This window comes from Notechis scutatus, chromosome 6 (genome assembly GCF_049901735.1).
Source record: "Notechis scutatus isolate UNSWTSFEM ecotype Mainland chromosome 6, rNotScu1.2, whole genome shotgun sequence".
Taxonomy (NCBI): Eukaryota; Metazoa; Chordata; class Lepidosauria; order Squamata; family Elapidae; genus Notechis; species Notechis scutatus.
Window position 1 is genome coordinate 80,623,402 of NC_142014.1, and position 19,971 is coordinate 80,643,372.

Consider the following 19,971-nt stretch of genomic DNA (forward strand, 5'->3'; position numbering starts at 1 on the left):
CTCCTTCCTTCTTTCGCCTTCCTCTCCCTCCCTTTCCTCCTCCTTCTCTTCCCTCCCTCCCTTCTTCCATTTCTCATTTCTTTCTCTTCTTTCTTCCTTTCTCTCCCCTTTCCTCCCTCCCTCCTTTCCTTCCCCCATCTCAATAAATTGTAATATTAAACAGTTGCCCCTCGTTAAATTGCTCTTAAAATTAAACACACACATATACACATGCACAACTCACTTTGCGTCCTGTCGGGTCATCAATTTATCAATTGATAAATTTATCCTTACCAGATTCCTCCAGGCATTCTGGATAGTGACATTATGCCTGCCTGTAGCATTTCTTACCTCCTTCCAATAGCTTGAAGTCTACTAAACCGCATAAATCAAGGTTTCAGGGACAAGTTTATGAGGTCTTTGAATGCAAATCCAGCATATAGGTAATCCTTGAATTACAAGCAATCATTTAGCAACTGTTCAAAGTCACAACCGCACTGAAAATAGTGACTTGTGACCCCTAGAGCTTAATTTCTTCAAAAACCTCGAATTGCCATTTAAAATTGTTGGGATCCCTTCAGACAGAGAGAAAACAGAGCCCATAGAAACACCCTTGCTCTTAATTTCGTCTGAAATGCAAGGTTTGTGATTTATAAATGAAAACCCAGAAATGACTTGGAATTTAATGTTCATATTTTGGGTTGAAAATGGGAGAATTCGAGTCCCACACCCTGGATGGGGATGGTGAGTCCGGGGGGAAAAAACAAACAAACTTGGTTGCATTCACACAACCACACAGACACACAAAACACACATTAGATGGTTTGGGATTCCAGATCCCAGAATGAGCAGCCAATATAAATGGAGGGTATCCATGGGAAAACATCAAGGTCCTCTGGGTTTTGAATGCACCCACGCAGGTGAGCTGCACCCCACGGAACACGTGTGAGCGCAGAAAGGAGGAAAACACGCATCAGAACCCGCGTTGGAACAAAGGCACTACTTCTTCTCCTCCGAGCCCCTCCCCTCCCGTGCAAGACCCCCCTCAGCGGAAGGACACCGCGGTGAGGCGTCCCAGAGCCCCTGTTACGTCACAATCCCGCCTCAGTATCCCTCGGAAAGGAACCAAAAGAAAAAAACAAACCCAGAGGCGCGCGGAGGCGTCCCTCGTCACCCGGGAAACGGCCGACGCTCGCCTGAGTCCCCCCCCGTGGCCCTCAACGCGCACGCGCAAAAGGGAAAGCCGAACCGGGACTTTTAAAATCCGCGGGCGTGGGGGGCGGCGACGGACTTGGCAACAGCGCTCGGAGGGAGGGGTGGGGAGAGAGCGCGAATGGGCACGGGGACCGGCCAATCGGAGAGGTGGGATGGTCTGAAAGCCGGCGCGGATTGGCCTTGGCGCGGGGCGCGCGGGCCGGCGGAGGGGCGGGACGTGCGCGAGGCTGACAGTTGGGCAGGATGTCGGCGAGGAGGCGCATCGGCGGCGTCCCTGAGGTAAGAGGGGGTGGGCGCCGTGTGGGGGGGTGTCGTGAGGGGGGCTTCCCAGAAGGCGGGAAAGGAGGCACGCGACCCCGGATTTAAGGGGGGGAGATCTGAGGAGGGGTCCCCCCCCCCCAAACCGTGAGGGCCCTGAAGAGGCCTCGGGACCCGGCCTCGGCCCTAGAGAAGCCCCCTCCTTCAGGCCTGGTCGCAGTGAAGGGGGTCCCCAATATCCTGAGGGAATCGTTGAGGGGGCCTGTCAATCAAGCATGGGGCCTGTTTTCTTCTATTTATGCGTTTCTAGTACTTCTGAATGGGGGGGCGGCGCGACAATAGCCAGAAAATCGGAATTTAAAGCAAAAATCGGGATTTAAAGCAACCATTATTGGGTGTTTGGGGGGGGCAACCTGGTCTTTTATATATATATATATAAATACGGCTCTATTTAGCCCGTTCTAGGGGCTTCAGACCCATAAGTGGCGCCCCTGGATCTCTTTGCCATTACAACAACCCTGCGAGGTAGGACGGGTTGAGGGGGACCAGCTCCAAATCTCTCCTGGATTTGGGTGGATGGGGGGAAATACAAGGAGTCCTGGTGTTCAGACTTACATCGGCACTGTGACGTAGGAGCCTTGGTTCTCGCACTTATGACCGTTGCTGCACCCTCACGTCCATGGGATTGAATTCAGGGCCACGTGGATTTAGGAAGGTTATAGTGTCCTGAGGTCCGGGGGGGGGTGTCTCTATTTGTGACCTCAGGGGGCTTTCAGGCAAGCAAAGTCAATGGGGGTGTGTGTGAGAGAGATTCACTTAATGACCTCACTGGCTTGTCGGAAAGGTCGCCAAAGGGGAACCCGTGACCTCGAGACGCTGCAACGGTCATAAACACGAATCAGTCGGCAAGCGCCTGAATTTTGATCACGTGACCACCACAGGGTGCGAGGACCGCTCGTCAGTCGGTTTTTAAAGTGCCGACGTAACTTCCAACCCAAGAAGGTTGGTCGTAAGTGGGAGAGGGCTTCGCGGTATCCGAAGCAGAACATCCGGGTTGCCGTTGTTAAGTAAAATATTAAGTGAGTATTGCCGCATTTTACGACCCCTCTTGTCACAGTGGCTAAGTGAATGGCTGCAGTTGATAAGTTAGGAACCTGGTCGTTAAGTGAATCTGGCTTTTTCCATGGACTTTGGTTGTCAGAAGCTGAAGAAGCTGAGAAGCGAAACGTTTTCAAAGAAAAAAAAAATCAGAAAGTCCAGTTGCCTCTTGGGGGAAAAAAAAACACCTTTGGGACATTAATTCCAAGGTTAACATCAGACCAACAATCAAGTAAACACCACAATCAAGAAACTGACAAAGAGCCAACAGTAAACAGCCCAACCAAGGAACCTCTAAGATCATCCCACCAACATTGAAAGGGCAAGTCAGCAGAATATAAACTAACTACACTCCTTACTAGCACTGATGATGTTACCTAGTTGGGTAATGAAACGTCTTCAAGAAAACAAGCAAGCTCAGAGAGCACCAAGGAGCGCCCTCCCCCCAGTCCTGCTCCTCCTCTTCCTTCTCCCCTTCTAGCATTGATGATGTTGCCTAGTTGGGTAATGAAACGTCTTCAAGAAAACAAGCAAACTCAGAGAGCACCATGTCAACCCTGAGCTACAAATAGTCTCCCTGAAGAGTAGAAGCTCCTTAGATCCTGCAGCTCAGCTATTTGGGCTGGAGAGCCTGGCTTTGAGTCATCTGGTCATTTGTATCCTTTTAGAGAATCGTTGAGGCCACTTGGAGGTTAGAGGGAGGGTAGAGATACACCTCCAAGTGGCCTCAAGGGCTTTCTAAAAGGATGCAAATGACCAGCTGTCTACAAGGAGTATAAATCCTTCCATTCTCCACTATCCAGTCAGAGCTGAAGAAGCTTCTTGGATGAGAAGCAAAACGTCTTCAAAGAAAAAATAAAGTCCAGTTGCCTCTTGAAAAAAGCACCTTTGGGACAACCAAGACCTGGAGGACTGAGAATCTCCATAGATTTTAGCCTTGGACTTTGGGCTGAACACCCTTCAAGTGGTGTGGAAATATGAACGGATTTCCAGAAAAATGGCAGACTACAGGAACCATTTGCACTACTCAGGTGGCCCTGAGGACACAGATAAACCTCCAAGTAGCTTCAATGACTCTCTAAAAAGGATGGAAATAACTGGCTGTCTCAAAAGGAATATAAATCCTTCCCCCCACCATCCAATCAGAGCTGAAGAAGCTTCTTGGATGAGAAGCGAAATGTCTTCAAAGAAAAACCAGAAAGTCCAGTTGCCTCTTGAAAAAAAAAAGCATCTTTACGACTCCTTTTATTAATTATTTAATTCATCTGAATTCATTATTGAATTCTGTTCTCCAGAAATTGGAGGGTGGTAGACCTTCCTGAAATTGAACTTCTTTTTTTTAGATGGATTAGCAACTTTAATAATAGTGTGAAAGTCATAGCTTTTTTCTCCGATGTAGCCTCTTAATTTTTTTAAATATTTATTTATTATTATAAATAAAAAGAAAGAGCAATGTTTCAAAATCCATATATACAATGTGGTGCCTGTATATTGGTGGTTACATTTCTTGGAGTAATATTCATCATAATCAATAATAGTCTTCTCTAATGGTAATTTTATGGTAACAGTGCTTTTGCGTCATAACATTGATACATAATTAGTAAAACTAATCAAAATTAATCACAATAAGTTACAATAAGGAACTCTAATAGTGAGATCTTTCTCTTGTAATCTTCGAGTTTTTTAACTCCTGTTTCTCTTATTTAACCAATGATAGAACAGATCCCATACCTCAAAATATTCAGTGTCTTCCTTTTCTTTAACTGAAATGGAACTTAAGCGGAAAGTAGACTAACCTGGTTTGCTTGAGATATGTTGAAATTTAGTTCCCACAGCTGCAGTAATATATTTGGCAGTGTCGTACCAAGATAGTGTAGGTGGAATGAGGCCAGGTACCTCCCTGTGAGAGGCCCTGAAATTACAGTTTTCCTCTTTCTGGGAATGCCTTTTATGCATGCTGATTGGAATCAAGAAACATACGAGATTAACTCAATTAACCAGCCAAAATTTAACCAAATAGGAAGGTTTATACAACATATAAGCCACCAAAAACAAAGGATTAGCACTACCCAAGTTTAGCAATGTAGTCTAACCCCTAAACTTCATTTGTTGAGCAAATATTGTGAAATCAGGATTGTTAAGCAAATTGTAACAGGGTTTTATTCAACACTTAAGTGCAAAGCATCTAAAGAAGTTTAAATCATGGCAACTGGACCGAAGTCAGAGACTCTCTGCCTAACTAATTTTTTATTTTGACTGATGAAATTATGTCAGTGAGTAACAAAATGTCTCAGATTAACAAGCTTTGGTCCAGTTGCCATGATTTAACCTTTTTATATACTTTTGGCCTGGATGATTGAGTGTTCATTGACACAGGAAGCCTACAGCAATTAAATGCAGGTAGTCCTCACCTTAACTGCCACAATTGGAAAGCAGAATTTCCATTGCTGAGAGGTGAATATTAAGTGAGTCATATCCAATTTTATTAACTTTTTTTTTTTTGCTGCAGTTAAGTAATCCACTGTCATTATTAAGTGAATCACACAGTTAAGTGAATCTGGCTGGGGGACCTTTAGATGATACTTGAGCGCTGTGAAGGGAGCATTATACATTTGGATTCTCCTGTGAATAAAATGCACATTTGGGAGGAAATGACAGGGTCATGGAAATATCATGTTCATTTACTGAAAAAAGAAATTAAATAAGTTGCCAATCGAAAAGGAAAAAAAACCCTGGCAAATGAGAAACCAAATAGACTGGATTATGGCTTAGTGTAATGTGTGAACACATAATGAGCTTTCTTTTCTCTCTTTCTCTCTCTTGACATGCTGGAATTATAGAAATTGGGGAGGAAGAGCAGATACTGCTCCCACCCGCTAAGAGAAAAATCTTAGCATACAACTGAGGTGTATATATAGTACAGGTAGTCCAAGACGTATAACCACAATCGAGCCCAAAATTTCTGTTGCTAAGCAAGAGAGTTGTTAAGTGAGTTTTGCCCATTTTTCGACCTTTCTTTCTATAGTTGTTAAGTGAAACACTGCACAGTTGTATGGTGAAACTTTGCTTGTTAGAAAATTGAAAAAGGTGATCGCATGGATTTATTTATGCAACCATCATAAATAAATATGAGTTAGTGGCCAAGCACCCACATTTTGATTATGTCACTTGCAGTGTTCGTAAACGTGGAACGTGGTCATAAGTCACTTTTTTCAACACCGTTGTAACTTCAAATAGCAAATGGTTGCAAGTCAAGGACTACCTGTATCAACTTTGACGTTTCAGCATCGTGCATCTTTTAGCATGGTAATTCTGTGGTCCTTGTTTTCAAAAGTTGTGTGCATATCGCAGTCGTACTGTTTTTCCCTTCTTCCTGGGTAATTTTCTCATCCTTTTCTTTTCACTTTCTCCCGCTCCTGGTAAGCAGTTCTTGACCAAAAGGATCCCACAGAATCCTAAATACCAGCATGTAAAAACTCGCCTTGACACCGGTAAGTTAAAATCTGCTCCTTTTTGGGAGGGGGGGGGGGGCTAGAGGGGAGGTTTGAAGAGAAAGCAAAGTGCTTTAAGAGTTTTTCATTTGCTACATCCAAGCACTGGACTTCATGTGAGAAGCTGTGACTTCATCCAGAGCCTGTGTGCACCATGAGATCAGGCCATGAGGGCACAATGGCCGACAGGAATGGGTTGCCCTTGAGAGTTTACTAAACTGTGGGGTCATTGGTGCTCTCTGAGCTTGGACTTTTTCCTGCAGGCATTTCTTAACCCAGCTAGGTAACATCATCAGTTCTAGTAAGGAATGGGATTTGCTCTCAGTTTATATTCTTAATGGCTTGCCCAGATGATGTTACTTCATTTGGGCAATGAAACATCTGTAAGAAAATAGCCAAGCTTATAGAGCACCAAGGACCCCTCATATTCTCCTTTACTGGAGACATGTCATTACCCAACTAGGGAACATCATCAGTTCTAGAAGGGAGTGGTGTGTGCAAAATGGAGGAGGAGGAAGAAGACTGTGAAGTCCTTGGTGCTCTCTGAACTTGGTGGTTGTTTTCCTACATTTAATTACCCAATTAGGAAACATCAGTGCTGGAGGGGAAGGAGGAAAATAACAACATTGACAACTATGGGGTCCTTGGTGCTCTCTGAGCTTGGTTGTTTTCTTGCAGACATTTCATTACCCAACTAGGTAACAAAAATTTTGCTGGTCATTGACTGAATAAATATTATTGGTTGGTTCCTGCGTGTGCCTGGCAAAATAAATAACCTACTTACAAGCTGAACCCTGAAGCCGGCTTTCTTTTCTCATCCTTATTAACATAATCTGTTACTGAGAGGACAAACATAGGCAGGGGAAAAATTCTTCTCTTCAGAGAACTTTGGAGCAGGATATGCAAGAAATAAATATTTCTAACCACCCAAAGCCAGACTCAGCAATTCTGAGGATATTTCTGATTTTCCAGTCCTGCTAATCCTGTTAATTATATATAAATAATTAACTTGGAATAAAGAGATGGCTGAGTTGAGTTCTTGGTAAAGATTGTCATCGCTTTCCTAAGTACCTTACTGAGTGTCTTTTCTTCCGCAGGTAGCAGTATGACCAAGTACACTGAAAAACTAGAAGAGATCAAGAGAAGTGAGTACTACCTATTGCAATCATGCACTCAAACATCGATCATCAGAGCTCACACAGGGTTGTAGACTAGTCCAGCCTTTCTCAGACTTGGCAACTTTAAGATGTGAGAACTTCAACTCCAGAATGTCCCAGCCAGCATGGCCACTGATGAGAATTTGGGGTGTTTCAGTCCACACATTTAGAAGTTGCTTGGAGGTTTGAGAAGCACTGGTAGAACATTCGCAAAAAGATGCTGTTTTTATTTTTATTCATTGGTTAGAATTTTATCCAACCTTAATTCCTTTATAAGTAACTGAAGGAGGTGAACATATCTAACACTCTTTCATCCTCCAATTTTCCCCATGGCAACTTTGTGGACTGAGTTGGACTGCAATTGAGGGATTGACCCAAGTCACACAGCCAGCTTTTGCGCTTAAGGTGAGACTAGAACTCCCCGTCTCCTCGTGATTGGCCCACAGTCATCCAGCGGCTTACACGTATAAGTTAGTACTAGAACTCTCACTCTCCTGGTTTCTAGGTCAGCGCCTTCACCGCCACACCAGTCTGGGTCTCTCCTCCTCCCCCTGCTCCATCCTCACTTATTTACTTTTCTCCTCAGCTTCCACAAGAGCCCAGAAGACCCATCTCGACACAAGTTCCATCATCTTCCCAGAATAATTTAACTCCTGTGTTTCGGTATCATAATCTGGCTACACCTTCCTTAATTAGAAGCAGAACATTTCCCTCCACCCCTCTCCTCCACAGTGCTAACATTTCCTGCATCGTGAATTTGGGTGTGTCTGTTTTTTGCACATGGGAACCAACTTAATGAACCAGGGATGGGCGCTGGGTACTTTCTATCTCTGCCTTTTCGAGCACTGCTCCTACGGTCTTTTGCCGCCGGCAATGTTGGCTGATCCTGATGGAATCTGAAAACCCTGTAAGAGGTTTCTAAATTGCCTGCTTTGGTTTTACAACTATTGTGTCACATTGGCAGAACTTCAGGTCTCCTCGTTTTAGGTGTATTTTTCTTTTTAAGTGTTCTTCCTCCGCTCTTCATCCTGACTGCTTCGTTCGGCTGAAAGAGTTGGTTTCATAACATCCTCCTTTTAACGGAGGGCTTTTGAGTGCTGAAACACTAGCCGTGCTTTGTTGTGACACTGTCACAATCCTTGCTGTGTTTCTGCCCTCTTTTTTTTTTTTGTTTGTTTTTTGTTTGCGCTTTGAACTCTGTACTCCGCAGTCCTTTTCTGTCAGCCTTGCATTGTGCTTAAACTCTGCTTAGGTAGCAAAGTGTGCTCTTTGAGTGAATAAGCACCTTGTGCGTGGCTTTAGGTAACTGAGCTTTCTCAGGGATATAGGAGACCATAAGAGGCCATTTGAAAAGCTCGCACAGGTTTGCTTCTGTCTTTCTTCTGTAACTCGACTCAAGTTGTACAAAAGGCTGGAAAATCAAAACCGAGGCGCTCGCAAGTGCCGTCCTCACTTGCCTCTCTGACATATAGAACCAAGGAAGAACAAGTCAAGATTATTTCTCTTTGCAAAACCGGCATCCCCGCCGGTCTGAAAGAAATTTTTTTTTTAAACCGGTGTTGCATCTTGGATTTAAAATGTCTGAAAACTCAAACGGATCTTCTGACTCAGCTCCAGGTAGACTGCGCTGGGGACTTGGGAGGAACTGTGATTTTGGGGGCTGTTTGGGGTGATGGATGTTGTAGCGGGTGTCTCAGGAAAGTCTCAGATTTGGGAGACGTTTATAATCGTGGCTAGGATATTGGAGCCAACAGGCCAAAGGTGCAAAATTTATATGTTGTTAGTCAGGAAGCTCTTGTTGAATGTAGTTGTGGTTGCTTGCTTTTTTATGGGATTTTTAGCAGTAAAATATCTTGGTCTAATTTTCCAATGTAACTTTTTATTTATACACACACACACACTTGCTTATACTTTAATTAAAAGTAAATTTGTAAATCAGTGATTTGCAGACCTCTTGTAGATGCCATACACTAGACAGACAGATAGACAAATAGATAAATAATCTTGGTCTGAACATGATGGGAAATCATCTTTATTTTCAGGCTAGTCTAGTGTCAGGTGATGAAAGATTTTTTTTTTAATAGTGCCAAAATCCATTTCTGTAGACGGTGAAAATAATAAGTCAAGCAATTATTCTTCTTTTCTTTGCTCATATTATCTGGAACTCTTATCATTCCTATTCATCAAACCTCTGCTTATCAGCCTGGGAAGGGCTTGGCACATGCTAAATTGTGCAGTGGGAAGAAACCCCTTAAAAGAGATTGAAAGCAGGCATGTCCAACATTGACAGCTTTAAGAACTGTGGACTTCCAGAATTCCCCAATTATAGCCATGCATGGGAATTGAAGTCCACGGGACTGAAAGTTGCCAAGGTTGGACACCCCTGCTTTCAAGCTTGCTTTAAATGGATGAAATCCAAGGACCAGTTTGGTCTAGTGGTGATCTTAGAAATGAGAACTGGCTGGGTGTCTTTGAACCAATCGCCAGGAGACAGGGAGTTCTAGTCCTGCCTTAGCCCTGAAGCCCAGCTGGGTGACGTTGGTCCCATTCTCACAGGGTTGTCGTGGTGAAAATAGCAGGAGGAAAGAAGGTGGTAATATGTTTGCCACCTTGACTTGTTTATAAAAATAATAAAGGCAGGGTAGATTCAAAATAAAATAAACTGCTTTGTCAAAGCACAAAGAAAACTAGATGCTCTCCTACTGAAGATACAGCTGCACTTTCAAATGACAGCCGTGGTCTGGGCTTTCTCAAACTGCTGAGTCAAGATTAGAGACATAAGGAATTTGTCATGGCAGATCTCAAATTGGGCTGAAGTTTTGCTTCCGTTAATTCTACATAGTTCAGAAACCAAAACTGGAGAAAAAAGTATGTGAACTGGATTTATTTGCTTATTTTTTTGGAAAGATTTACATGGCCACCCCGTTGAAACAACTCTGGGCAGCTCACAATATAAAACAGGGGACTCCAAACATTAAGACTCGTGGACTTCAATTCCCAGAATTCCCCAGCCAGCCATGCATGGCTGGCTGGGGAATTCTGGGAGTTGAAGTCCACGAGTCTTAAAGTTGCCAGGTTTGGAGGAGATGAGCAGGCCGAGCCCAAGGACGGGGTCAAATGCATTCTCAGTTTGGAGTCACTGTGTTCCCACAGAAGACCCAAGTCCAGCCCCTCATGAATTTCCCTTGACCCTTTTCAAGCACCAATTTGTCTTGGCCGTCAGTAAATCAGATGCTTGTGTACAGGTAGCTTGTAATAAACTTTTGAGTGTTTTGAACTCAGCTCCTGTTGTGGGTGACTTGTGCCTGAAACACACGTGTGAACTGTTTGGAAAAACCAGTTTGTTTTTTTCTAAATGAAAAGCAAGGTCCTCCACTGAGTTTGTTAACCGTGTTTTGTGTTTTGCAGATTACAGATACAAGAAAGACGAGCTCTTCAAGAGACTAAAAGTGTCTACTTTTGCCCAACTGGTATGTTCCCGTTTTTGTCCATGAATATGAAATATGCTCCCCTCCCTTACAGCTCTGGCCACCTCAGTGGGGCTGAGTGGGGTCTGTACAGAAACTGGGTGGGGAGTGGGCATTTTCTGCCTTTAGAAAGGCCCTCCCCCACTTCATGGTCTCAGGCCTGCGGTCCTGCAACTTCTCAACCCTGGCAGCCTTACACTGTGTGGACTTCCACTCCCAGAATTTCCCAGCTAGCATCCCCGTCCGTCCGTCCCCCACCCCAATCCAGAATTCTGGGAGTTGAAGTCCTCACACCTTAAAAGTGGCCTCAGGTGAGAAACACTTGGCAAAAGCAACGGAAAGTTCCTTACGTCTGAGTGTTATTGCTGAAGAGACCAACACTCTTAACAGCGCTAGCTGGGGAATTCTGGGACTTGAGGTCCTCACGTCGTAAAGTTGTCAAGACTGAGAAACATTGTACTAGGCCATGGGTGCCAAACGCGCGGCATGTTGCCATCGCATGGCGTTTCGCAACGTTTTTTTCTCTCCGTGGAGCTGGGGTGGGCGTGGCTTGCGCATGTCACATCTGGCCCGTGGGCCACCAGTTTGACACCCCGGTGTAACTGAGCTGATTCTGCCCTTTCTTCTTCCTGCAGGTGATTCAGGTGGCCACTCTGTCGGATGAAACCTTGAAAGGGCCACCTGAAGAAGGCCAAAAACTAGATGGTAATTTGTTTATTTATTAAATGTCTTTGCTGCCCATCTCATCACAAGATGGCTTACAAATTAAATTCACGTTCTTTTTTAAAAAAAATCCTATGATGTAAGGGGGTTGGCTAGAAATGTACTGTCCTTTCTTTCTTTCCTTCCTTCCTTCCCTTCCCTTCCGTCCTTCCTTTCTTCTCTTTCTTTCCATCTTCCCATCTCTCTATCAAATTTATTTGCTGCCCATATGGTGGTTCAAGGTGACTCCAGACCGCTTACAGCAAGATAAAGCACACAAACATTTAACAATTATTCGTATAAAAACTTCATCTATATTGTGCTAATTTATTTTTGTGCTGTTCTGTGTTTCACCTCTACCCCATTCCGGGTTGCATGTCAAACAACAGGTATACACATCCCGAGGCCAGAGACACACCTGAGTCCCTCTGTGGAATTTGGGGGGACTTTTAAATGAGACTCTCACATTTCACACCTGGGGAGGTCTCTGGATGCAAAACCTCTCCCCTGCCTCTTGTCAGAGGCCTAAGTAACGATTGATATGGTATCTGAATGGGGGCAGCCAGCTGGTTTAATGATTAAGCCATTGGGCTAGAAACCAGGAGGTTGTGAATTGTAGTCCCACCTTAGGCACAAATGCTAGTTGGGTGACTTTGGGACAGTCACCAGGAGACAGTGAGTTCTAATCCCGCCTTAGGCATGAAAGCCGGCTAGGTGACTCTGGCCCGATCAGCAGGAACCTATGAGTTCTAATCCTGCCTCAAAAGCTGGCTGGGTGATTTTGGGCCAATCAACAGAAGGCTGCGAGTTCTAGTCCCATTTTAGGTTTAAAAGCCGACTAGATGACTTTGAACCAGTCCCTCTTTCTTAGCCCAATCCACCTCTCAGGGTTATTGTTGTTGTGAGGAAAATAGGAAGAGAAAGCTGTGGTGGTTCTGTTCACCCTCTTGAGCTTTGTAAAAAACAATAAAGGCAGGATACAAATAAATATGTTAAAAACGTGGATGCATTTCAAGGCCTTAGTCTCGAAGACTTCATAATATCTTCGGATCAAGGGGTTCCTGTTGCAAGGGAACAGGGGTGGGGAAAGAGAGGGACGCCGACTCCTGCTTGCCAGCCCTCCATCACAGAGTCATCCTGGCAGAAGGACCCTGGGGCTGCTTCCAGCCTCTCGAGGTGAGCCTCACGCGCCTTTCACTGGGCCCCTTTTTCAGAAGGCGACGCTGCTCCTGCAGAGACCAATCTAGAGATAGCGGAGACCAACGGCAAAGGCAGCCCCGAGGAGAAACCAGCCAGTCCCATCCTGTTCATCAACAACACCGGAGCGGGAGAGTCGTATCGCTCCACCTTGCAGAGGTATCTGATATGCAGAGGTCTCCTCTCCCCTCCCCTCTATTCTCTTTCCCTCTCCCCTCCATTTTCCTTCCCTCTCTCCTCTCCTTTCCGCATGGGGATTCCCTTAGCTCCCCCCAAGAACCTCTGGTTAAACCATGGTGTCTGCATTCTTAGACACAACCCAGTTAGAAGGGAGAGATTGACAGTACAAGGTAGTCCTCAACTTACCCCCACAATTGAACCCAACATTTCTGCTGTTAAGCAAGACAGTGTGTGATGACCCGTAGTCTCTCAAAATAACCCAAAACATACATTAAAGTCCGGTAAGGCCTTCAACTTAACTTCACTGTTTTATTAGGCCCAGTTTAAAGTCACAAAAGTAAATAAGGAGGCAAACAGAAAACCAAAACAAACCGCATTGATGAGATTTCCGAAGCAAGCCAAGATAAACTAATCATTAACTCCAGGAAAAAATAACCGAGAAAAGTCCACGGGAAGAACGCCTGCAAAGATAAGCCTCTTTCAAGGTGGACACTAAATTGACTCCTGCAAATTCTAACTGCGCAGTTGCAAACTTATATCCATCGCTCCCACCTGCAAGCCACGAAGAGGATCATGGTAATCTCCTCTTGAGTAGACCTCGCTTTTCCCTGATCCTCTCCTCCCTGCGTGCTCTAGGATGGATAGGGGATGGGCCTGGGTCCTCCCCTGACTGCCCAGCCGGCCTCTGCCCTTCCCCAGCCTCCTCCACCACCTCCGGAGCCACACTCCCACTCCCTGTTGGCTGTTCCTCCTCTTCCTCACAGTCAGACTCCACCAGGGGCAAGACACAGGGGTCAAATGAGTTTTGTCCTCTCCGCAAACCCTTCTAGCACAGGGGATTTTACCTAGGTTGGTCATGAAACGTCTGCAGGAAAGCCACCAAGCTCAGAGAGCAACTGGGACCTCACAAGTTCAAGCCTGAGCTACAAAGAGTCTCTTCTATCAGATTTGATAACAGGTGACCTTAGTCTGAACCTGTGGGGGTTTGAGCTTCCCTTCTGCCATTCTCCCTGAACTTAGTTTTCGATCTATATCATCCTTATTTTTGCAACAAGCCTAAAAAAAGGAGGCAGAACACCCAAATTCTCAGAAAAAGGTGCTTTTTCAGGAGGCAACTGGACTTTCTTGTTTTTTTTTTTTTGTTTCTTGTGAAGACATTTCGCTTCTCATCCGAGAAGCTTCTTCCGCTCTGACAGGATGGTGGAGGACAGAAGGATCGATCTTCTTTGCCAGACCGCTGGTCATATGCATCCTTTTAGAGGGCCTTTTGAAGCACTTGGAGGATTGTCTCTGTTCTTCCTCCAACCTCCAAGTGGCCTCAACGACTCTCTAAAAGGATGCAAATGACCAGCTGTCTGCAAGGAAGATCAGTCCTTCTGCCCTCCACCATCCTGTCAGAGCGGAAGAAGCTTCTTGGATGAGAAGCGAAACATCTTCCAAAGAAAAGAAAAAAAAAACAAGAAAGTCCAGTTGCCTCCTGAAAAAGGCACCTTTGGGACAACCACGGCTGAGATGACTGAGAATCTCTACAGACCCAAATTCTCAGCCCTCCAACACTTATGATGGGGGGGTGGGGGTGGGGGCATCTTCCCCCTCTCTGCTGACCTCCCCAAAGACTTTGTCTCCGAGAACGACAGCTGCAGGCTGCCAGTTTAGGTCCAGCCAGGGGAACCCTCTTCCGGGGTTCCTAACGTTTCTTCTTTCTCCCAGCGTCATCAGTGGGGTGGGCGAGCTGGACCTGGGCAGAGGCAACCCCAAGGAGACGGAGTGGACGGTTCCAAACCACGGGCCTTATCCCGACTGCCCTTACCTGCTGCTGGACGTGCGGGAGCGAGACGCCTACGAGCAGTGCCACCTTGTGGGAGGTGAGACAAAGGTGTTGTGGCACGTCGGCTGCCAGCGGAGCTAGCGGCAAAGTCAGACCTTGGAAGGCTTTGACGAGGAAGTAGAGGCTGAACCAGGGTCTTCCGTCCTCCCCCAGGTGAAGAAGTAGCAGTCTTCGGGGCCTGAGCTGAGTGAGAGGGTGGAACAGGTGGGGCCCACCCCAGATGCGCCTATGCGTAGAGAGGAGAGGAGAGAACAAAGGAAAGCAATAAGCCGGCTCTCAGGAAAAAGCAGACACAGACCTGCCTGGGAAATAAATAGGAGGGGTTTGGGAGGGGTTAGTTGTCGCAGACAACCGTTCATTTCTAGTCTACGGCAAGCAATTTGGATTCTTTGGGCCAAGCCCAGATTTGTTGGGACCGATTTACGTGTGTTTGTTTTTTGTTCATCCACGTGAATAAAAGACCGTTATCGCCTTGTTACAAAAGGGGGTTTCTTTTACTCACCTCACTACCTGCAAAGGCTGGGTCAGAACCAAAGGCGTAGGAACCGCGGAGGCGCTCACCGTTTCCCTGCGGGGGGCCACTTTGTGGGAGGACAGAAGGGCAGCCCTCCCTGCAACGGATGCTGCCGTCCAAACCGAACAGCCCCGTGTTCAAAATCCTAGCTGGCTGAGGAACTCTAGGAGTTGAAGTCCACAACTCTTAAAGGGGCCAAGTTCAGCTTGTCCTCCATCTCCATATAAGATCTGTGTTGCTTTGGAACCATCCTCTGTTATTTGACCCAGGTTCCTTTGCGCCTTTTTTCTAGCGTATTTCTCTTGCCTTCCAGCTCACTCCTATCCCATCGCTACTCTTTCCCGAACGATGAATCCCTACACCAACAGCATTTTGGAATACGTATCCTTTATGATGAAGTGGAAAGGGGCAACGGAGCAGGCTTATTGGCAGGGATTCCAGCTTAACGTGTAAAAGTAGCAACCGCCAAAGAGCCATTGCTTTACCGTTAGAAATTTGGGAAAGCTACAGCGGTAACCGACCTTGCAGCAAACGGGGATTTTGAAAGAGGACACTGCTATTCCTCAGGTTTTGTGAGTCTGGCTTTGGAATCCAAGATGCCACTTATTATGTACCATGTAAACTGTAGCCATCCACTCCACAACTATAATTGAGCCTAAAATCATCGGTGTCAGGAAGACGTGGGGTTTGCTCTTTCTTTGTATATATCTAAGCCCTTTCTAGCACTGATGATGCTATCTAGTCGGGTCATGAAACGTCAGCAAAAATCTTCCCCTCACAGAACTTTGGATCCTTAACCCCTCCATCCCCTAGAAAAATGCTCATGGGAAGATTATCATCCTTTATGACGACGACGAGAGGGTGGCCAGCCAAGCAGCCACCACCATGTGTGAGAGGGGCTTCGAGAATCTGTTCATGCTTTCTGGAGGTAGGAAGGCTCGGAGGCATTAGAAGCAACCTCCCCCCCCCTCCCCCAGACCTTTCTCCTTCCCAGCTGAGGAGAACCACTGAGCAACAGAGTAAGGCAAGGAAGTTGCCATCTTAAGCTTCAAGTTTGACCGAGAGAAAAAAAAGAACAGAACAGGAAAGAAGGAAGGAAGACAGGACAAATTAGAATTAGAATGGAAGAGAAAGGAGAGAGAGAGGAGAAAGAAGAGAAAGAAGAAAGAAAGAAAGAAAGAGAAGAAAAAGGAATGGAAGGATGGAATGAAAGAAAGAAAGAAAGAAAGAAAGAAGAAGAAGAGAATAGAAAGAAAGAAAGAAGAAGAAAGATAGAATGAAAGACGAACAGCAGCGACAGAAAGAACGTTGACGAGTTTTTTGGCTAAATGTGTTGACGTGGACTGCCCAGCAACTCTCAGGTAAAGCACAAGGATAAACAGACATATCAAAAACAACATCAGACTCAGACCTCAGTCTTTGGGATACGAATAAAAGGCCCACAGGACCCAAAGCCCAAGACCAAGGGGAAGGGAATATTGCAGCCTTACTAGGTGGTTTGACATCCCAGGGCATAAAACAAGCATAGTGGGAATTAGTTGTTTAGTAGAGGGATGGCATGGGGGGAAAAAACTGTCCTAGTGTCTGGTTGTTCTGGTGTGCAACAAATGCTCCGTATAATGTCATTTCGAGGGAAGGAGTTGAAACAGTTTATGTCCAGGATCTGAGGGGTCTGTAGATACTTTCACAGCCCTCTTTTGGACTCAGGGTGCAGTATATACAGGTCCTCCATGGAAGGCAGGCTGGTTGCCACTATTTTTTTTTTCTCTGCAGTCCTACCTATCTATATTTTTGAGACTTCCCTGCCATCCTGTCATCCTCTCCCAGGTCTCCGAGTCATTGCTCAGAAGATCCCCGAAGGCCTGGTGACCGGCTCCTTCCCCGCCTCCTGCCTGGTGGCCAGTCAGCCTGGGATCACCCGGAAGAAAGCCATTCCCCAGCCCCCACTTCCCCAGGCCGCTGAGAATAAGTGGAGGTTCACCGCAGAGGATCTGCAAAAGATACACTACTACCTGGAGGAAGAACAGTTCCCCAGCGACCCTGCCAGTAAGACCTCCCCGCTCCCGTTTGTCTTCAAAAGCCGCAAAGCCACAGACAGCCACCCCCACCCCACCCCCTCCTTCCTGCAGGGCGGTTCTGGGGGGGGAATTTGTGCTGGGCTTAAGAGGGTCCAAACAGGCCAGAGGTGTATTCAGCAGGTTCTGACCCATTCCGGAGAACCGGTAGCGGAAATGTTGAGTGGTTCAGAGAACCGGCCAATCCCACCTCTGACTGGCCCCGTTAACCCCATCTCTTCTCTGCCTCCCATTGAGTCCCAGATGGTCGGCTGGGTCTTCTTTGGTTGCCCTGCACAGGAGAACGGAGCTGGAAAGCAGGTTAGGTGGGTTGGGGAGGGAATGGGGATTTTGCAGTATCCTTCCCCTGCCACGCCCACCAAGCCACGCCCACAGAACCAGTATAGTTAAACAAAATTTGAATCCCACCACTGAATCCGGCCACGTCAGGCTCTGCGTCAAAAGGACACATTGTCCCAAAGGTGCTTTTCCAAGAGGCAACTGGATTTTCTCAGGTGTTTTTTATTTCCCCTGAAATTTTTTTTGCTTCCCATCCAAGAAGCTTCTTCGGTTCTAACTGAAGAAGAACTGCAAAACTTCGGTTAGAACTGAAGAAGCTTCTTGGATGAGAAGCGACCCGTCTTCAAGGGAAAAGAAGAAGAAAAAAACAAGAGATTCCAGTTGCCTTTTGGGGAAAAAAAAGAAAAGCACCTTTGGGTCAATGGGGACAGGCATGACCGAGCATCTCCAAGGACAATGAAGAAGGACAAATTGTGATCCAGAGCACCCACAAGCACCCACCCAGGAGGAGACAGCACGGCTGCTCTCAGGGGTTCCCAACAAATGGTACGGGCACCCCCCACCCCCACTGCCCTCCACAAGACCCTCGTGAGCAGGCCTGGCTACAAGAGGTCGCTAGGTGACCGGTCCGGGGTGTAGCTGCGACAACTTCAGACAACCGGCACAAACGTTGGGACGGCCCTTCGCGTCGCCCCAGAGGACCTCCTGCCACGGCCACGCTGATGGAGCGCTGGCACATGGGAGGTAGGGCTGGATTTGGGAAGGCTCCCCTGCTGTCCTTCATGTACGACGGTCCCAGGCCATTGTCCCTAATGTGACTTTTTAATTGGGCAACCAAAGCAGAGAGGCCGGGGTCTCCAGAATGGATTGTTACCCTGGCTGGTTCATGTGTCAAAAAAGACATAATGGTGGCCTCTCCCAACTTCACTGGCGGATCCTCCTGTGCCTGGTGCTACAATAGTTCGCTTAACGACCATCCAAAACTACAGCGGCGCTGGAAAAAGCGACTTATGACCGTTTTCCACACTTGTGACCGTTGCAGTATTTCCGTGGTCGCATGGTCCAAATTTAGACGCTCACCAACTGACTCGTATTTATGACAGCCGCAGCGTCCTGGGGTCACGGGATACCCTTTGGCCACCTTCTGACAATCCAAGTCAACGGGGAAGCCAGGTTCACTTTACAAATGGGTTACTAACTGAAGAACTGCGGCGATCCCACTTAACGGTGGCCAGGCAGGTCGTTAAAAATGGGGCAAACCCCACTGAGCCCCTGTCTCGCCTAGCAGCAGAAATGTTGGACTCCGTTTTGGTCCCAAGTCGAGGACTACTTGTAAAGGGGGAAGATATATTATTATTTATTATAATAAATCTTATTTTAATGTTATAAATATAATGTTATCAGTCTGGTTTTCACGCCCCCCCACCCGCTAACATAGCTCTCCTGCTAGACCAGCCCGTGTGCCCTGATCGCTTTTCCTCTCGGTCCTTTCTCCCCAGGCCGCCTCAGCCGCGGATCTTCCGCCCGGGATTGCAAAGCCGCCGTCGCCGTGAAGAGCAGCCAGAACCTGCCCAGCGCCAGCCCGGCCACGGCGCCCCTGACCACCCGCTCCCTCAGCAGTAGCAGCCTGCAGAGCCGGCCTTGGCGGTAGCCCGGCACCCTTTGGCGAGAATAAAAGAGAGCCCAATTTCCTCGGGGCCGTTTAACCCGACAGGCCAGGCCCCTCTTTGCTTTTTAGGAAGGTAGTTTGCACCTTGGGGTGAGGAGTGGGAGAGGGGGGGCCCTGGAGGAGCTGATCCCGCCAAGGGTCGTTGTCCTGTCTTTCCTCTCCCCCCAAAAACCCGAAGAGGGAAAGGTCCGATTTAACTCTGCCGGCCACCCAAGAGCTTCCGGAGAGACCCACAGAATAACTGGGCCTGCGCTAGAGGGAAATTAGCCACCAGGAAGCGGCAGATGCAACGGGACCAGAGTTTTGTGTCCAAGCAGCGGGAGAATTTCAGGGCACCGCAAAAGGGGTTCGGGGGCTATTTACATCTCCCCCCCACCCCACCCCCACCCCAGGGTGCTTCCCCATAATCCTTGTATATACTAGGAAAAGTGGGGGGGGGGGGAACCCCTCCCTTTCCTGCCTTGCCTCTAAAGCTATTTGGTTTAATTTATTAAGGCAATTGGAAGCTGTGCAATTGGAAGCCCACCCCTCTTTTTACGCCTGGCACACCTCACAGGCAACTCCTGTTCCCCCATCTTGACCGCTTTGACCCCGGTGTGCCCCCTAACAAAAGGAAGAAATAAGATGGGGCGGTGGCGAGGAATCGGGGGCAGTCAGGTTTCACGGAAGAGCGTTAAATTGGTTGAAAGCTTTGTTCGGTAAAAAAGCTCCACAAATAAGGGATGGTGCCAGGAGCCACCTGACCGTTTAAACCAGGGTGTCCAACCTTGGCAATTTTAAGACTTGTGGACTTCAACTCCCAGAGTTCCTCAGCCAGCAAAGCTGGCTGAGGAACTCTGGGAGTTGAAGTCCACAAGTCTTA

The 19,971-nt window shown here is 47.0% G+C and overlaps 1 protein-coding gene across 3 annotated transcripts; it reads left to right on the forward strand.

Moving 5' to 3' along the window:
* The first annotated feature begins 1,205 nt into the window (after positions 1-1,205).
* On the forward strand, positions 1,206-19,151 carry CEP41 (centrosomal protein 41). 3 transcript variants are annotated; one of them, XM_026688730.2, is made up of 11 exons: positions 1,206-1,473; positions 5,978-6,041; positions 7,139-7,186; positions 10,607-10,668; positions 11,301-11,370; positions 12,582-12,723; positions 14,455-14,609; positions 15,400-15,467; positions 15,900-16,014; positions 16,914-17,132; positions 18,940-19,151. In XM_026688730.2, exons 1-11 carry the CDS (start codon positions 1,438-1,440, stop codon positions 19,089-19,091), a joined length of 1,131 nt encoding a protein of 376 aa, XP_026544515.2. In that variant the 5' UTR covers positions 1,206-1,437; the 3' UTR covers positions 19,092-19,151. The 3 variants fall into 3 exon arrangements, with proteins under 3 accessions (XP_026544515.2, XP_087825069.1, XP_026544516.2); XM_087968943.1 differs by lacking the exon at positions 1,206-1,473 and adding an exon at positions 2,297-2,531; XM_026688731.2 differs by lacking the exons at positions 1,206-1,473; positions 5,978-6,041; positions 7,139-7,186 and adding an exon at positions 8,148-8,815.
* The last annotated feature ends 820 nt before the right edge of the window (positions 19,152-19,971 follow it).